This window comes from Clinocottus analis, unplaced genomic scaffold (assembly GCF_023055335.1).
Source record: "Clinocottus analis isolate CAN_PGR_092001 unplaced genomic scaffold, fCliAna1.0.p SCAF_11, whole genome shotgun sequence".
Classification (NCBI taxonomy): Eukaryota; Metazoa; Chordata; class Actinopteri; order Perciformes; family Cottidae; genus Clinocottus; species Clinocottus analis.
In genome coordinates, this window is record NW_027175832.1 from 662,863 (window position 1) to 678,624 (window position 15,762).

At 45.9% G+C, this 15,762-nt stretch overlaps 4 protein-coding genes across 6 annotated transcripts in view; 3 read left to right on the forward strand and 1 right to left on the reverse strand.

Annotated features, from left to right (window-relative positions):
• The window catches only part of rc3h1b (ring finger and CCCH-type domains 1b), a 19,525-nt gene extending 16,564 nt beyond the window's left edge, over positions 1-2,961 (forward strand). The window contains exons 22-23 of the mRNA XM_068571522.1: positions 247-327; positions 2,824-2,961. Of these exons, the coding sequence (XP_068427623.1) occupies positions 247-327; positions 2,824-2,864 (122 nt within the window). The 3' untranslated portion in view covers positions 2,865-2,961. The remainder of the gene's footprint in view (positions 1-246; positions 328-2,823) is intronic.
• On the forward strand, positions 1,367-11,043 carry extl2 (exostosin-like glycosyltransferase 2). Of its 2 annotated transcripts, XR_011077256.1 has the most exons (7): positions 1,367-1,798; positions 2,824-3,272; positions 3,411-3,481; positions 3,609-3,724; positions 3,836-4,343; positions 8,028-8,132; positions 10,648-11,043. XR_011077256.1 is itself a non-coding variant. In XM_068571533.1 (5 exons), exons 1-5 carry the CDS (start codon positions 1,794-1,796, stop codon positions 4,233-4,235), a joined length of 1,041 nt encoding a protein of 346 aa, XP_068427634.1. In that variant the 5' UTR covers positions 1,367-1,793; the 3' UTR covers positions 4,236-4,871. The 2 variants fall into 2 exon arrangements, 1 of the variants encoding a protein (XP_068427634.1); XM_068571533.1 differs by lacking the exons at positions 8,028-8,132; positions 10,648-11,043 and having other exon boundaries at positions 3,836-4,871.
• parla (presenilin associated, rhomboid-like a) lies at positions 4,992-11,541 on the reverse strand. Of its 2 annotated transcripts, XM_068571531.1 has the most exons (11): positions 11,434-11,541; positions 10,898-10,982; positions 7,622-7,790; positions 7,439-7,540; positions 7,195-7,327; positions 6,994-7,089; positions 6,758-6,907; positions 6,448-6,518; positions 6,262-6,363; positions 5,818-5,915; positions 4,992-5,415 (listed from the first exon to the last, which is right to left on the reverse strand). In XM_068571531.1, the coding sequence occupies exons 2-11, from the start codon at positions 10,942-10,944 to the stop codon at positions 5,307-5,309; spliced, it is 1,077 nt and encodes a 358-aa protein (XP_068427632.1). In that variant the 5' UTR covers positions 10,945-10,982; positions 11,434-11,541; the 3' UTR covers positions 4,992-5,306. The 2 variants fall into 2 exon arrangements, with proteins under 2 accessions (XP_068427632.1, XP_068427631.1); XM_068571530.1 differs by lacking the exons at positions 10,898-10,982; positions 11,434-11,541 and adding an exon at positions 8,312-8,415.
• A 56-nt stretch (positions 11,542-11,597) lies between these two features.
• The window catches only part of fgf12a (fibroblast growth factor 12a), a 24,206-nt gene continuing 20,041 nt past the window's right edge, over positions 11,598-15,762 (forward strand). Inside the window, exon 1 of the mRNA XM_068571538.1 lies at positions 11,598-11,736. Coding sequence (XP_068427639.1) covers positions 11,718-11,736 — 19 coding nt within the window. The 5' untranslated portion in view covers positions 11,598-11,717. The remainder of the gene's footprint in view (positions 11,737-15,762) is intronic.

The window sequence follows — 15,762 nt, forward strand, 5'->3', positions numbered from 1 at the left end:
CACACTTCTGGGGGAGGGGACACACCTGGTTAACATGTGGCACGACACCACAGTCTTCCTTTAACTCTTCCAGGTGACGGACCAAAAAGTTGCTCACTCCAATAGCAGAGCACAGCCCTGTAGTGACACACAGGGATGTGCTCTGTGAAAACCCCTCTGTCAGTAGTTTATCACGATGATGTCGCTATTACATTATTCTCAACTGTTTCCTAACACTACCTTCTGACATGTACCTTCTTTGTGCAGGTCCACCAGAGCTCTCCAGGTCTCGGCTCTCATCTCTCTGTTGGAGCAACCGGGTTGCGTTGACTCAGGCCAGTGCATCAGGTACAGATCTAGAATAAAAGGGGCAGGTGATGATTTAATTAAGACTGCACAAGATAAGCAGGACGACAGACTGCGTACAAAGGCTTACACGACAATATAGAAGCAAAGAAGCATCAGTGTTACAGGACGTTTATCCATCTCCCTTCAGAAGTCAAAGAAGAAGATAGTTTCCATCTTTATCAGAACTGGTACCAAAGTATTTCATCTCCATCCGTGAGCAGGAGTCCAGACAGGCTTTCTTTGCAGCGTCGTATCCGTAGTCTTCAAACCACAGTTTATTGGTGACCCACAGATCCCCTCGTGGTATCCCGCTTTCTCTGATGGCGTGACCCAGTTCCTCCTCGCAGCCGTAGCGCTTTGCTGTGTCGATGTGCCTCACGCCACACTGTGTGAGCGCGTACACAACTGCATCATGGGAGAATCCGCCATCATGTGAGGTCCCTATGTAGAGAAAAGAAATGTCAGTTCACCTCAAAGTTGTTGTTTTGTGCATCAACAAAACAGTACTGCCAACCTGTGTGAACATATAGCTTTACAGTATGTTAGGGGAAATATATTGTGTTACTGTGTGTATATATATATATATATATATATATATATATATATATATATATATATATATATACACACATACACATACACACACACAAGCAAAATTCATTCTTCAGAAAAGCCCTATTAGAGATAATGATAAGATATTATGCATATATACTGTACATTGCATTACATGTCATTTAGCTGACGCTTTTATCCAAAGCGACTTACAATAAGTGCATTTAACCGTAAGTAGGAACCAGGAACAACATGCAAACTGTTTTTCTTCTGTGAAACATCATAAAGAGTGAGTATTTAAGTATTTATTGTGTGTTTTAGTAAAACGTACCTAATCCCAGTATTGGCATCTGCAGCCCGTTGGACAGCGGGACCGACGGGCTCATCTTCGGGGTCAGGAGCATGACCCTCCGGTCAATGCGGACCAACCGGACTCACACAACTTTCACTAACACAAACACACGATACAAACAACCCACGCGCTGCACAACTAACCACACGTGATGAGCTTTGCTGCAACAAAGCGCGATGAAAACCTTCCAGTTTGGGTTGTTAGTGAAGTTTTCTTTGCAGTGTTTTCTCTGCTTCGCGTCTGAAGGTGGTCGCATCGAAGTGGGTGGAGTTGTCAAAAGTGAAGACACCCGAGCCTGTGGAAAAGTCCTTAGTTTAGCTCAACAAAGATGGCGGCGGTGTCCGACAGGAACGAAACGCTGTCAAGTGGATGAAAACTGGAGCGCGACAACGCGGGAACTATTCCACCTTAAGTAACGCAACCTGGCAATGTGCGGGGTTTCCCGACAACGCAACACACCTGCAACGTAGGTTGCTGCTAATGTTGCTTTTGTCGGGATCTTTTCCGTCAGGCTCGTTGGTTGAAGACGAGATGACGAGCTCGTAGCGGACGAGGCGACGCGATGAGGTGAGTCTGGAGAGAAACAACATGTTTACTGTTTAACACAAAGCAACTGGCAGTATGTAGTGTGTGTACAACTACCTATAGTGAAGTTATGGCGATGAGGACTACTGACGATATCATTCTGACCCAATATTTTTTTAAGTTTGACCGAAAACTTGAAACATAAAATCAAGGTTTCAAGTTTTCGGTAAAATACACATTTATTTATATTCGCATATACCAATAATTCAGTATTTGCAGCGGGGCAGGTTAGGACTGGACCCCTCAGGGGGGATCGGTATCTGACTGAGAGAAACTACTCTTTTAACGCAGGTTGTACATCTTCGTATCCAACTAAAAACCTTGTTCCCAACTTTTCTTTTCCTCCAATGAAAGCAGCGCGAGCTTCAAAAGTTGCTAAATGTAGCAACAAAGTCGCCAAGTCAGCAACACCGACAGCCAGGTCTCTCTCAAAGGAAACTTTCCCCCAAAAAACATCCCACTATGAACGTAAACATAATGAATGAGGTTTTTTTACCACAGCTGGTGGAAGCGGTGACGCGCAATCAGTGCACGAGCAGAGAAGCTCGGTCACTCAGGGTGAAATACATGATTACACAATTAAATGAATGAAAATGATGAGATAAAAAGTAAGTTATGCGCCCGGTGCCTCTCGACCTGAGCAACTCTGGAAAGAGATAAAGTCCAGAAGCTTTGTTAGAGGTTGTCTTTATGTTTTTTAATCTGGGCTTCCTTGTTTGTTAGGGTCTGATCTTCAGGACAACACACTCAAGTCATAATGATGAGATAGTCTAAATTATAACTCACCACTGGGATATTTATTTTTTTCACAGCTAAATTTTCATTTAATTTAAATGACCTTCATTCCTGTGACTCCCGGGCAGCCGCTTCTCCAGCTCTTTTGACACATAGCTGGTGAATGTCTCCCGAGTGGAGTCTTATTCTAACGCTCATGGGGCTGAACCGCTGAAACAGGAGTTCATAGTGATGGGACGTCCGTCCTTACCTGTGCTCCTTGTGAGATGCAGGTTCCCCCGAAGCCTGGCGGGGCGCCGTCGAGCCTATTTAGTTTGGCCCATCCTGCTGCTGCTCCTGGTCGGCGCCGCCTTGACCGCTCTGCTGCCCGCCGCCGAGGACCAAGTGGGCATCGATGTCCTGGGAGTGCTGCGCAGGGCGACGACCCGGAAGGAGAGTCCTGCCCGGGGCCCCGCTGACCTCGCAGAGGAGGAGGAGGAGAGGTTCACCATCGTCATTCAAACGTACAATCGCACAGACCTTTTGCTCAAACTCCTAAACCACTACCAGGCAGTGCCTCGCCTTCAGCAGATCGTCATCGTCTGGAACAACATCGGGACGCAGACGCCCCTGAAGCTGTGGGACTCTCTGCAGCCTCACCCGGTCCCCGTGGTCTTCAAGGAGCAGACGAGCAATCAGATGCGCAACAGACTGCAAGCGTTCCCTGAGATCGATACTGACGGTCAGTGTGACTTGTATTTAGTTTGCTCACTGTGTACACTTTGAGTTGAGTCTATTAAATGTGAAGAGACATGTGAGTTGTGCCCGTTTTAACTTAATAAAAAGTAGTGTTTGCTTGTTTTGTTGCTTTGATCCTCAGCTGTGCTGATGCTGGATGACGACACCCTGGTCAGTGTCCCCGACATCAGTTTTGCGTTCTCTGTCTGGAAGGTAAATGAGCTTCAGACACTGATTTGTGTGTCGCGTGATAATCACGCATGTAAACTAAAAGTCCTCAGCATCATGTGGCACCAGGACACAATGTGACCGACATGAGCTTTTGTCTTTCATCCTGCAGCAATTTTCCGACCAGATTGTTGGGTTTGTCCCACGGAAACATGTTGCGACGCCAGGAGGAGTGTTCAGCTACGGCAGCTTTGAGCTGCAGGACCCAGAAACCGCTGGAGGAGACAAGTACGTCACGTTGTAAAAGTAAAACGCATCTCACCGGCCTCTTGTTGGTTTTGGTCTTACTTTGATGTGGACGTCTTCTGTGCGTAATACTTGTGTCTTGATCCACTGCAGATACTCCATGGTGCTAATTGGTGCTGCCTTCTTCCACCGTCGTTACCTGCAGGTCTTCCAGGACCAGCCGCCAGCGGTCCACGCGCTGGTGGACGAGACGCAGAACTGTGACGACATCGCCGTTAACTTTGCCGTGGCGCTGTACTTGAGGGAGCGCTCCGCAGGCGCCGTGAACAAACCCTCCGGGGTCTTCGTCAAACCCGTGGACCTCCGCAACCTGGAGAAGGATGCCAGCAGCGGGTACCAGGGCATGTGGCATCGGCCCGAACACCTGCTCCAGAGGTCCTACTGCCTGAACCGGCTGACGCAGATCTACGGCGTCATGCCGCTCCGCTTCTCCAACCTCATGATCTCCCAGTTCGGCTTCCCCAGCTACGCCAACCACAAGAGCAGAGCTTGAGATGCCGACCGCCTCGGATCAGGAGAAGATGGACTTACGTACCGGTCTGACAAGTCTTTGTCTGAACAGCAGCTGGCCGAGTCGGATGAAACGTCCATGTGTCAGAAGGTAATCTGTATGTTGTTACCAAAGCTGCCTTACCTTGATGAGCAACTCTTCCTCAGTGGATTGTAGTCATCTTACAGCCAGCAGGTGTCAGTCTTTGATCTGCTTTGACAATTCACCTGTTTGTGACCAAGATTTACAGCATTGATGCTGCTCTCGTTCAAATTCTGGTTTTATTACATTTATAGTTGATTATGGATGAAGTCACTTTTCTGCTATGTTAAGTCATTTTTGGCCAATAGTCTCCATTTTAGGTGTGAATTTGTGAATAAAATAGGATTATTGCAGGAATTATGCACATTCCAACAATCTTAGTTTACAGTATTAGGCATAGACAATCGTTTAATGTGTGCAGATATCAACCTTGTAAGATTGTCATGTGACTTTGTTTAATAAAGGCAACACTTTTGCTCTAAACAGACTTTGTAGATAAATTCGGCAGCGTCCAAAAGTCAACTTTAGTTTTTGGGACTTCAAATCAAAACGACGGCAGATTGATGCATCGAGTTTCTGATAAACATCATCACCACTTCCTCTTTTTCCACAATGTCTAAATATTAGTTCTTACGTTCTTGTTTCAATGAACACAAATCCTTCTAATGAAATGATTAAATAAATACATCATTAACTCAGATTTGTGAAACTGCAGCTTTAATAGCACCGGCCCACAGGACAGCACGTTACATCACGTTGTACCAGAACTCTGCATCCGCTCAGGCTTCTGCAAATGTTTTAATGTTATCAACAATACGAACAGCAGAAATCCAACATGACGTCGGATCATTCAGAGGTAGGAGAGGTGGTTTGTTTCATGTTGGAGCTCCAAGCTCCACAGCTGATGTTAACGTCTCAATCACCTTGACTGGAAAACTATTTATTAATAAACAAAAACACCGAACTCAGTGGTGGTGGATGAAAGTCTTCCTGCATATTCTGGGGTAACTGGACTCCAGCTGTTCCTGAGTGTCATCGTGGTCCAGGTCCTCCGGCCTGTGGAGAACGCATGCCATGCCACATCTTCACGAGGGGTTCCCTCTTCCTCCAAATCAGCTTGTGACCATAAGTCACATACCATCTGTGGGACAAGACACACGGAGACGGCTGACATGTACCGACTGCAGGACCCAAGACGGCAAAAACTCACAATATTAATGCACAATAACCTCATTTGAGAAGATTTATGCCACTGTAAGTAGCAGAAAGCTAAAGTTTCAGCGACAACGATGTTTACAAACCTTCAATAATAATACTTTAATGTGAACAACTGAGAAACAAAGTAGTATTACAGTATATAGTTATCTTCACGTTGACCTAATCAGCTATTATCACATGAAGTGCCACAAGAACAGTGGGCTGAAGGTCCGTTTAGCAGCCGTGCTGCAGCTTTCAATCAGATCACATGACGTCCATCAGCAGACGTGCGGGTCACTCTATTCTCCAATATAACAAAATCTAAACATTAGTTTTGGCCACTCACATCCCAAAGACGGCTCCGCCGAGGTGAGCCGCGTGGTCAAACAACCGCCATCCCAGAATGAGCCCCGCTGCGTCCACGGCAACGAGCGCTTTCAGAGCCTGAAGAGCAGAACGAGGACAGGAAGTCACGCTCCACGAGCTGACCTCCATCAGAGACACCTCTGTGCTACGCACATGCACACCCACACATGCACACCCACACATGCACACCCACACATGCACGCCCACACATGCACACCCACACATGCACTCACGTACAGATTTACATCTCTTGCCAGCTGTGAGACACAACACCTTATGATGTACCAATAAATGCATGAATCACCAAACTATTAAATTCTCGTTACACTTCAGGAGGTCTGCATCTACGGAACGACTTGTTTTCTAACCACACACCAAAAGGCAGGGAATGCACACAAACACACACATCCTGTGAGTCACTTACGTTTCCTGCAGTGAAAGTGAGCATGGGGAGGAAGAGGATGCCCAGTTTGGCCTCTGGCATTTGTGTACAAATGGCAGCCAGCACCGCCATGACGGCGCCCGACTGTCCAACACAAGACGGTCAACACATTAGGACGACTGAACTTTCTTTAGTGGCGAGTTGTGGGAAGATTAACGAAACTCTTACTGCTCCTAAAGATGGATGGAAACGTCCGGTCGCAGTTTTACACACGTAGCTGAACATGGTGGAAATCACACCTGGAAATACACGCGAGGATGTGCTGAAGACAAACAGGAAGTCATCTGGTAATCTCTACAGGATGCAAGTGTGTCATCAATTGATGTCTTAAAAATGAAGTTGTATAAAATGTGTATTACTTTAAACATTGAAATATGAACCTAAATAGATGGTGTGAGAGATTAGAAGGGATTTTTGTTTGAATACTGGATTTATGATCAACTCAATGATATCAGACCGTGTTCTTTATTGGACTCACCGGCCGACAGGTAGACTGCAAGGAACTGCTCCCTGCCTAAGAGGAAGACGATACCTGAGGAGAATGTCCACAGGACATACATGTTGGCCACCATGTGGATGATGGAGTAATGGCTGAAGGAGGACAGGAGCATGGGAAGGCACCGAGTTTCTGGAGGGGGAGAGAAGGAACAGCATCGCCCTTATGAAAGCACTTTGACATATTGTGGTGTTATGAAGAAAAAAGGTAAAACTCACTGGAGGCTGGGTTGGATGTGAAGTACTTGAGCATGCTTCTCTGCAGCGCAGGGATCCGCCAGCAGCACAGGACGACAGCATTTACTGCGATGATGCCTGAGACGCAGTAGGAAGGAAAGCTTGTGACATCCAAGGAACGACGTTATATGAAACACGCAGTATGACGGGACAAAATGAGTCCGCCTCTCCAACGCCAGCTACCTGTGACGGTCCTCTGGCCCTCGCTGAGGCCGCTCCAGAAGTCATCCACGGCAGACAACAGGAGGATGAGCTGCTGCTTGAAGTCCGACAACTGGTTCCACCAATTGTGCCAGTACGCCATGTCCTCAGAGCCCTGTGACACACCAACGGCTCGCTGCATCACTGCCGGCCGCCTCCTCCTTCACATATACACGCTGATGGCAGCGGAGGAGGGAGCCAGCAGGTTGTGTCATCAAAATCTCACCTGCAAGAGTTTTTCTGACTCTACGTCTTTTGCCTTCTGAGCTCTTGACCTCAGGGTCTCGTACTGCAGGATGGCCGCCGCGCCGAAGGAGCAACCTGTAAACTGATACGGAGTCAGACGGCGACCAAGCAAGCAACGTGCAGAGCCTCAGCGTCGCTCTGGAGGAGGAGCTGGAGGACATACCCCGACGGTGAACACCAGCGGTTTGAAAAGCGACGGCCAGGGCCCTTTGGGGGGCGCAGGGGCCTCAGCGGGGGGCGCTTTGGTTTCCTGGGACACATTTCCTTTCTTCGTCTCCTGCCTTTGGGCTTCTCGACGGAAACCACACCTCTGCTGGTTGTGAGGGTTCAGTCTGATGGGAAAAAAGTTGTACGTGAATTTACAGAGTTGGTAAATACAGTGGACAAACAATACGCAGAAAAACGCGTGTAATGTCCTTAAAACCTTGAGGTGAAACTAGATTATCATGTTAATTATTGATTCAAACTGACTGACAGCTGAAACTAAAGCATTTAATTTACGACCACACGAGGCAAACGAATCAACGAATGTTTTACATTTAGTTAAACGATAGAACTGTTTCCTCCAGGCTGTGGACCAAACATCAGGCAGGAGGAAACATCGCGACATGAACGCTGGATCCGGAAACAGAGCCAGAGAACACGTGACCGGACACTTCTACTGTAAACAAGAGGTAAATAACAATATGCTTCAGTCCCGTGAATATGCTCACAATGACAGTGGGAACACTTAGGTAACCACCCACTGCTGACCGAGAGGCACACAGACACACACAGACACACACAGAGACACACACACGCGGGTCGCGTCCGTGTTGCTCTCGCTGATGACGTAAACATCTCGTCTGCTCACCTGCTGCTTCGAGGAGAAGCGTCGCTGGATCTGAGGAACTGTGTTTTTGTCCATTTCACTACACACACTCTCCACGCCATTTTTGTGACGACCTCCTGGCCGAAGCCCCGCCCACTGCCAGGCTGCGAGCTAATGGTGCGTTCAAGAGCTCGTCTGAAAAGCTCGGACATCTGCACATTGCCGTTCAATGGCTCTTTGTGTAACTTAAACTCGTACTTGAGTAAAATGTTGTATGCAGGAGCTACACATGGAGTATTATTTTTCATTTGTTGTATTGATACGTTTACTTAACTAAATATAAAATAAAAATACTTATTCAACCATAAAGATCGATTGAAAGAGAGAAAAAAATCATAAATAAATGTAAAAAGTTTGAGCGTAGATTAAGAAGTGAGAACACCATAGAAAATAAGTGTTAATATATAACATACTCTTCAAAATATAACAAAATACATATGACATTATTATTACTTTGATTATTATTATTATAAATGCTTTGGTGAACCCTCTGAAATGTGTTTGAAAACCAGAGCGAATGCGGTGGGAAGCTGCTGGGACTGAACAGTATTGATGGTGTTGTTATTGGCATCTGGACACGTTCCATGAACTCCTCACGCTCGCCAAGACTCCAGAGATGGTGAAGAAGGTAAAACACAGTGAGAAGACTGCACTGCAGTGTCTGCAGAGCGAGAGCTCTCCTCCAATGCAACACCTGCACTCCACTTGCTGGGCCACTGGAGCAACAGACAACGTTGCACAGAGAAGTTCTGTCATATAGACCAGAATAAAACAAGTTTAGAAGTCGCTAATTCATCTTAAGGGACATTATAATGCAATCTCACTTCTGTGAGACAATTAAGTCGCTGTACAGAAAAGTGTAGAGATTTCAGGGTGAAAATAAGAGTGTACAAAGACAAGAGAATATGCCTTTGCCTCTGTCTGGACCCAAGGACATGCTGCCAGGAGATGATCACCGGGTGCAGGTCTGGGGCAGAGGAGGACACGGAGATGTGGGAGAGGAAGAGGAGGAGGAGGGATGAAGAGAGCAGCGGTGCGAAGGGAGGGATGATGGCAATAGGAGTCAGCACAGGACCAATTAAGTTGGGGAGGCCAAAAAGAGGACTAGAAATGGAGGAGTGGACAAAAAAGAGGGCGAGAATCATAAATATTGAAGTGGCTGCATAAGTTAATTTAGGTAAAAGCTGTTTGGACTTTTGGTTGAAGAGCCATCGGTTCCAGCAATGCAATGACGCAACACACACACACTCTCTCTCTCTCACACACACACACACACACACACACACACACACACACACACACACACAGTCATCTCTCTCTGAATAGAGGACTGAGGGTTTATTTCCTGATCAATGCAGTGCATTTCGTTCCCGCAGCAGAGGTGTCCTCTTGCAGGTCTCCTGATCGATTTGCTGTGAACCGACGCCAGCCAGGATTTGCCTGTGTCGGCAACAGGGCCTCGGTCATGTGACAGGAAGTATCCGAATTCAGAACAACGTGTCATTCGTGTAGGACACGCTTATCTCTGTGTGTCGAGAGAGAGAATAAGAAAGAGACTCTGATGCTCGGGCTCATCACAGTGATGCTGCACGTCATTCGGCCTTGAGGCTTCTGTTTCAGCCCGAAGGAAAGAAACATCTTATACGAACGGCTCGGGCTTTTTATACCATCAGGAAATTCTAGCTGTTATCATAAAGTCCCATCCGAATGCTGACGCTGAGCTTTCCAAGACACTGATCAATGGTTCAGTCACATGACACTGGGACTTGTTTTCAGTTTGTTCCCTGTGCATGTTGGGACTCAGTGGCCAGAGTGTGACCGTGGTATTCTTGAAGAAGAGAAGCAGCTGATTGACACTATTGAGCAGTTTGAAGTGGACGCTGAGTGATTTCAGGTAACTCCACCACGGCAAAGTCCTGATGTTTTATGAACACCACAGATGAAGATGCAGACTGGAGGAAGCGGTTAGAGCAGAACCTTGAGGTCAGAACATAGAACCACATCAACACAAGAGCACTCTCATGCACACACTGGACCTTTTCATCACGTCTGCAGTTCACATTGAGTTGACGCTACAATACGAGCCGCCTCCTGCAGGGCGCCACGAGCAGAGAGCCAGTGCAAAGGAGGCGTCAGCTCATTGAGAATGCACAGGGCAGTGTTTGTATATACTGTACACAATGTCCGCCGGACTTCTACTGCAGTATAATCAAATAACAGGCACAATAAAGAGTCAGATGCTCAGGACGGAAATATTGATTTGTGATTCATTCATTAAATATTAATGTCTCACAGCAAAATATCCTCTGCCTTTGCAGAACGCGATGAAGCAACATGGTACGGTGGGCAGCAGGTGTGAGGACAGCACTCAGGTTGGAAACAGTCTGTTGTTCATTCAGAAGTAAGCGTGCTCCCTCTGGCCTTAAGTACTACAGCCCTCACACACCAATGTGAACATGGCAACAGCTGTTCTATTCTCAGAGGCATTTGCTGCTTTTGTCTCAAAATTCTGGTTTCTCTTTTATTATAAAATGCATGTTTTATGAGTGACTTGTGCGACTACTTTACTTTTGTTGTGGACGTGAAGGTCTCTGGAGACGTGAAGCGTTCTTCATCTGGATCGTTTGAATGAGGCGTCTGGAGGCCACGCAGGCTCCTCACGCACGGACAATACATGTTATTAAATATAGACACAAAATGAGATTAGGATTAGAATCAGCTCCATTGACCACATGGCATTTGACTACATATGTACGACTTTGCCTTCCTCGTACACATATTATACACATATTATATAAAACAAGATACATATTTAAAAAAGACATTTAAGACATCAGAGGAGTCAGTGAAGCAGTTCAGGTGCAGATGAGGTGTTTGATTCATCAGAGAGACACAAAGAGTTATGACTGATGTCACATAAACCATCAGAACAGATTATAACAGCCAACAGAGACAGAAAGCTGATGACCGAAAACACAACACACTGTACTGCTGCATGAGACACAATGCACACCCTGCATGAGCACACACACACACACACACACACACACACACACACACACACACACACACACACACAGTCCCAGCCCTCCCTCGTTCTTTACCTGAGCCCTCTGTCCACCTTTCTCAGAAACTCTCTCAAACGCGGAGGGTTCGCACGAGCTCACCGAGGAGCTTCTGCATCCGGCGTCGCTTTGTCGCTTTGTCGCTTCCGTGCCTTTCAGGTCCCAGAAGGGAACTCATGCTGTAATCTATTACTTGAAACAAGCAACTTGCCTCCCTCCCTGCTCTGCTCCGCTGTCCCAACTGAAGAAGCGAGCGCGCACCAGCGACCGAGCGCGAGCCTCCTGCGTCTGCAAGAGCATCAACTTCTGCACCGCAAGGGAACATGGGGGATAAAAACGCCGGTAAGGAACTTCCACTTGTATGTGAATAAGTTATGAGCTCGGCGTCGTTGCTTTTTGGCGTGGCATCTTTTGAGCACAGACTGCGGAACACACACACACACACACACACACACACACACATACACATACACACACACACACACACACACACACACGCGCGCGCGCATTAACTTTGTCAGTATAATGTGGCGCATGTAGCGTCAGTTACAACTTAAACCAGGAGGAAGCATGATGCGCGTGATACCGCGCGCGCGTCCCGGTGCTGCGGTGCTGCTGCTGCTCCCCGGCTTCAGGCTCAGTGTGCCGCCTGCAGCTGCTTTAATGTCTCCGGTCAGAGAAGCAGCAGAGAGTTATCAGCACTATTGGAGTCCTCAGTGTGTGGGATTGTTGATAAAACCATGTGAAATGCTTCCGGCAGCAGCAGCAGACCCGGGCCTGCAGCAGTGTGTCCACCTCTAGTGTTGCGCATGGTAAACGGCGTTAGTCTCCCTGCTGGAGCTTTCCTCCACTCCATCGGTGCTGTCAGCTGATTCACACAGAAACTGCTGCCTCTCCACTTTTTTTTGTCGGCGGGATGAATGCTGCTGCTCCCGCGCAGAGGCGGGGTGTCCGCGGCCATCAGCAGGCTGCTGTTGACAAAGCGGTTCAACTCTGGCAGCAATGAGGCTGCAGGCTGCTGTGTGATGCTGCATGGAGAACTACATCTACACTCCTAACTGTGTTTATGTTATTGTGTAGGCAGTGTGTAGTATAATGGGTTAAACACAATGCAGGTGCATTCCCTTCTTAAAATACATATTTGGACTCGGGACAGAGTGCCCTTCTTTAAGTAGGGTAACCTTCTCATGGTCACCCTGATCTCTTTTGCTGAGCTAATGCATGATGTAGAAGTCATAGTTACAGGACTTGTGAGGGGAACTGGGCCTGAACGCCCTCCGGCTATGAAGCTGAATGAAGCTTAAACTCTGGAAGCTAAAGTGCACCAGAATGGTTTTACTGCTTCTGGTGCACTTTGGCTTCCAGAGTTTACAGCTTCATTGATACACATATGAAGTGTTCACTGCTCCAGAAGCTTCATGCGTTACTGACATGCATCACATCCTCTGCTCCTGTGGAGCTGCACCAGATCACAGTGTTAGCATCATTGTATTGTTCATCAGGAGATGCTTTGTGGACGTTATCTCACTGGACTTAGTCTTTTTAGAGATTTAGTCTTTTAGTCTTCGTTCAAGACTTTTTTCATGCCACATGTGCACTTAAACCATGGAAACATTAACTATATAAATAACTCCATGGCAGTTATGACAAACCAGGTGCATCAGGGTGGATCTATGAAGAATAAAGCCAAAGCTCAACATCAGTCTGGCTTCACGTCGTCCTTCAGACTAACAGTTTGTGTCTCGGTGGCTTTGTGATGACACAGAGGATCATATATTGACTTATTTTAATATTTCCTCTTCATGGGTTAGTGGTGTGGCTCCTAAGCTTCATAACTGAACTCTTGGGACATCAGCTTGCTTGTTTGTGTCAGTGTGTTTTCATACATGCGTCGCTCTGACGCGTCTCTTCTGTTTGTCACTCGTTGTGATGTCAGAACTGCCGGCTGGCTAAGCAGCCATGTTGCTGATTCTAATCCTGCATTGGTACAGTGCATTGGTGTATGAAGGGATCCACCACGAGAGCATCAAGTGACTCATACGGCCGTAATGTGAGTGTGGTTTTATTGCCTGATCTTGGAACAGTTGCGCTGCGGCAAAAGCTTGTTTTAATGGCCGTGGTCCTCTTGCTGTGTCCACAGACGATGAAGCACATTCCTCTCAGTGGTCTGTTGTCACCTCCTTCATGTGCCCAGGTGTCTCATCCATTCCACTTCAAAACCGTGCTGCCTCTTCCTCCCTCCTCATCTTTTAAATCCCTCTTTTCTTCGTCTTGCACACGGCAGCAGCCTCTTTACCTCTCGACTCTTCACATATTTGCTGTCTTGGCTATCGTATGATTTAAATATCCTCCTTCCTTCCTAAACAGCCAGTCTTTGTCTTTTTCCTACTTTCTGTCCTGTGTTGACACAGCAGACATCATACAGTACGAATAATAAAACCTCTTTTTGTTCCTTTATATTTCAGCACAGTGATGATGGCACATTACCTGTGACCATGTTGTTGCACTCAGATTGAGACACAAACCTCAAGTTTGCACACTTGTTATTTTTTTGCAAGATATTTTTTGGCAGCTTTACTTAATGCAACTTTTAACAGTTCTGCCAATTTTGCAGAAATATGAGAATCTTTCTGACATTTCAGTAAATGTTAGTTATCATCATGTTACTCGCTTCTGTGGAACCAAAGCTGCTCTTCTTCTTCTTCTTCTTCTTCTTCTTCTTCTTCTTCTTCTTCTTCTTCTTCTGGCAATGTTCTTATTAGATTTTCTAATGTAATTTGTCTAAATATGAGTCACCTCGTCTGTCACTATCTATTTTTTTAAGTTTCAACAGTCATGTTATAATCGTATTTAAAAACATGTAATTAAATAAAAAGGAGCCAGGCTGTGCAGCTGTACTGTACAGTGAATACATACTTTAAATAATGATATGGTGAACAGTAAATAATAAAATAATTGTAATATTCTAGACCCAAATACTTGATGTCCAGTTATGTTTTCATAACGTGACTCTTTATCATCAAAGTTAAAAGACAGTTTGCAGAATCAAACCTTTAAATTTAATATATATCTCTATATATTAAAATTCCCTGTGTGCAGCTTTAAACCACTGAGTCATCCTCAGCATTAACACAACAATATGCTGTATTTATAATGTATTTTTCTATTTATTATTTAAAAAAGGTCTTCAACAAACTCAACGTTTCTGCTTGTTTTAATAATTGAAGCTTTATTGAACTGAGTGACACATTTAATCTAAAATGCAGTTTTAATGGCAGCAGCTTATTAACAAGTCAACGTGTTTGCGTTGTTTTATAAACATATTTCTGTGCGAAGATGTTGGATCAATACTCGGCTGCACAGCATGAATTTTAATGATTTGTTGTGTTGACTAGTTTGAGTTTAAATATTCTTGGAATAGTTTTGCAGAAACAAACAAACAACCAACCTTGTCGTTGAGAAATAATACATTAATCTAAAAGCACAACTTTTGTCTTTTAATGAAATGAAACGGGGACGTCAATACTTTCTAAACGTCCTCCTTCAGACTCAACTCCACTGTCACTGCACACAAAGCACAAGTGACAACATGCCGTCTGCATCTATGAGTGCAACAGGAGCCGTTAAGGTGCCGTGAGATGTGATGGATAATATAATGAAGACGGTGTAAACAGGTTTGAGCCGCATCATCGCAACACATTCCCACGTGATACAGTTGGACTGCAGTCGCATTGAGGGCTGGTGTCTCTTTACAAGGTGAGCACTTTAACCTTGCTTCTGTTGACAGACTGGATCCAGGAAGGTGAAACCAGAGCTGGCCGCTCTCACATCTTTCCCCTGTGTCATCACAGACACATCTGAGTTTGCTCAAATACATACAGGACGCGTCTTTTTTCAGACAAGGTAACGCGAGGAAATATGCTGAGTGCAGGAAAGAGGGTCGTCCACGAGGTGTCACATGGCTCTGAAGCTGAGAGGAACCGGGCTGGCGAGGATGTGGAACGATGTGGCACTCTGTTGGCAGAAGTCAACAACCGGTTACTAAAGATAACCCACAGACCTTCTTATTGGCAGTTTAATGAACTACTTTCCATCTATAATACAATACACCCATCGCATCACTGTGTGGCACTTTGAGCCCACAAGCCGAGAGCCAAACAGTCCTCCAATCAGAGAGAAGGAAGACTCTGCAGCCCATATCTCCAAATGTCTCACACCAAAACAATCTGGATTGATAACTAGCAAGTATACATTTTGGGGTGACTCGTCCCTGTAAGCTTTTCTTCATGTGTGTAGTTGTGTTTCTCTGTCTTTTTGCTTTTAGGTCAAAGGAACAGAAACATGCAACATGCAGCGAATGATCCTCTA

What these genes read in the sequence shown, in the direction of transcription:
- extl2 (XM_068571533.1), top strand. An exon ending in CCCTGAGATCGATACTGACG is followed by an intron (nt 3,273 to 3,410) that starts GTCAGTGTGACT and finishes TTTGATCCTCAG; the next exon opens with CTGTGCTGATGCTGGATGAC. An exon ending in TTGCGTTCTCTGTCTGGAAG is followed by an intron (nt 3,482 to 3,608) that starts GTAAATGAGCTT and finishes TTCATCCTGCAG; the next exon opens with CAATTTTCCGACCAGATTGT.
- parla (XM_068571530.1), bottom strand. Translation starts at nt 8,391, where the DNA reads ATGGCGTGGAGAGTGTGTGTAGTGAAATGGACAAAAACACAGTTCCTC. An exon ending in GCTTCTCCTCGAAGCAGCAG is followed by an intron (nt 7,791 to 8,311) that starts GTGAGCAGACGA and finishes TTTTCCCATCAG; the next exon opens with ACTGAACCCTCACAACCAGC. An exon ending in GGGCCAGAGGACCGTCACAG is followed by an intron (nt 7,090 to 7,194) that starts GTAGCTGGCGTT and finishes ACTGCGTCTCAG; the next exon opens with GCATCATCGCAGTAAATGCT.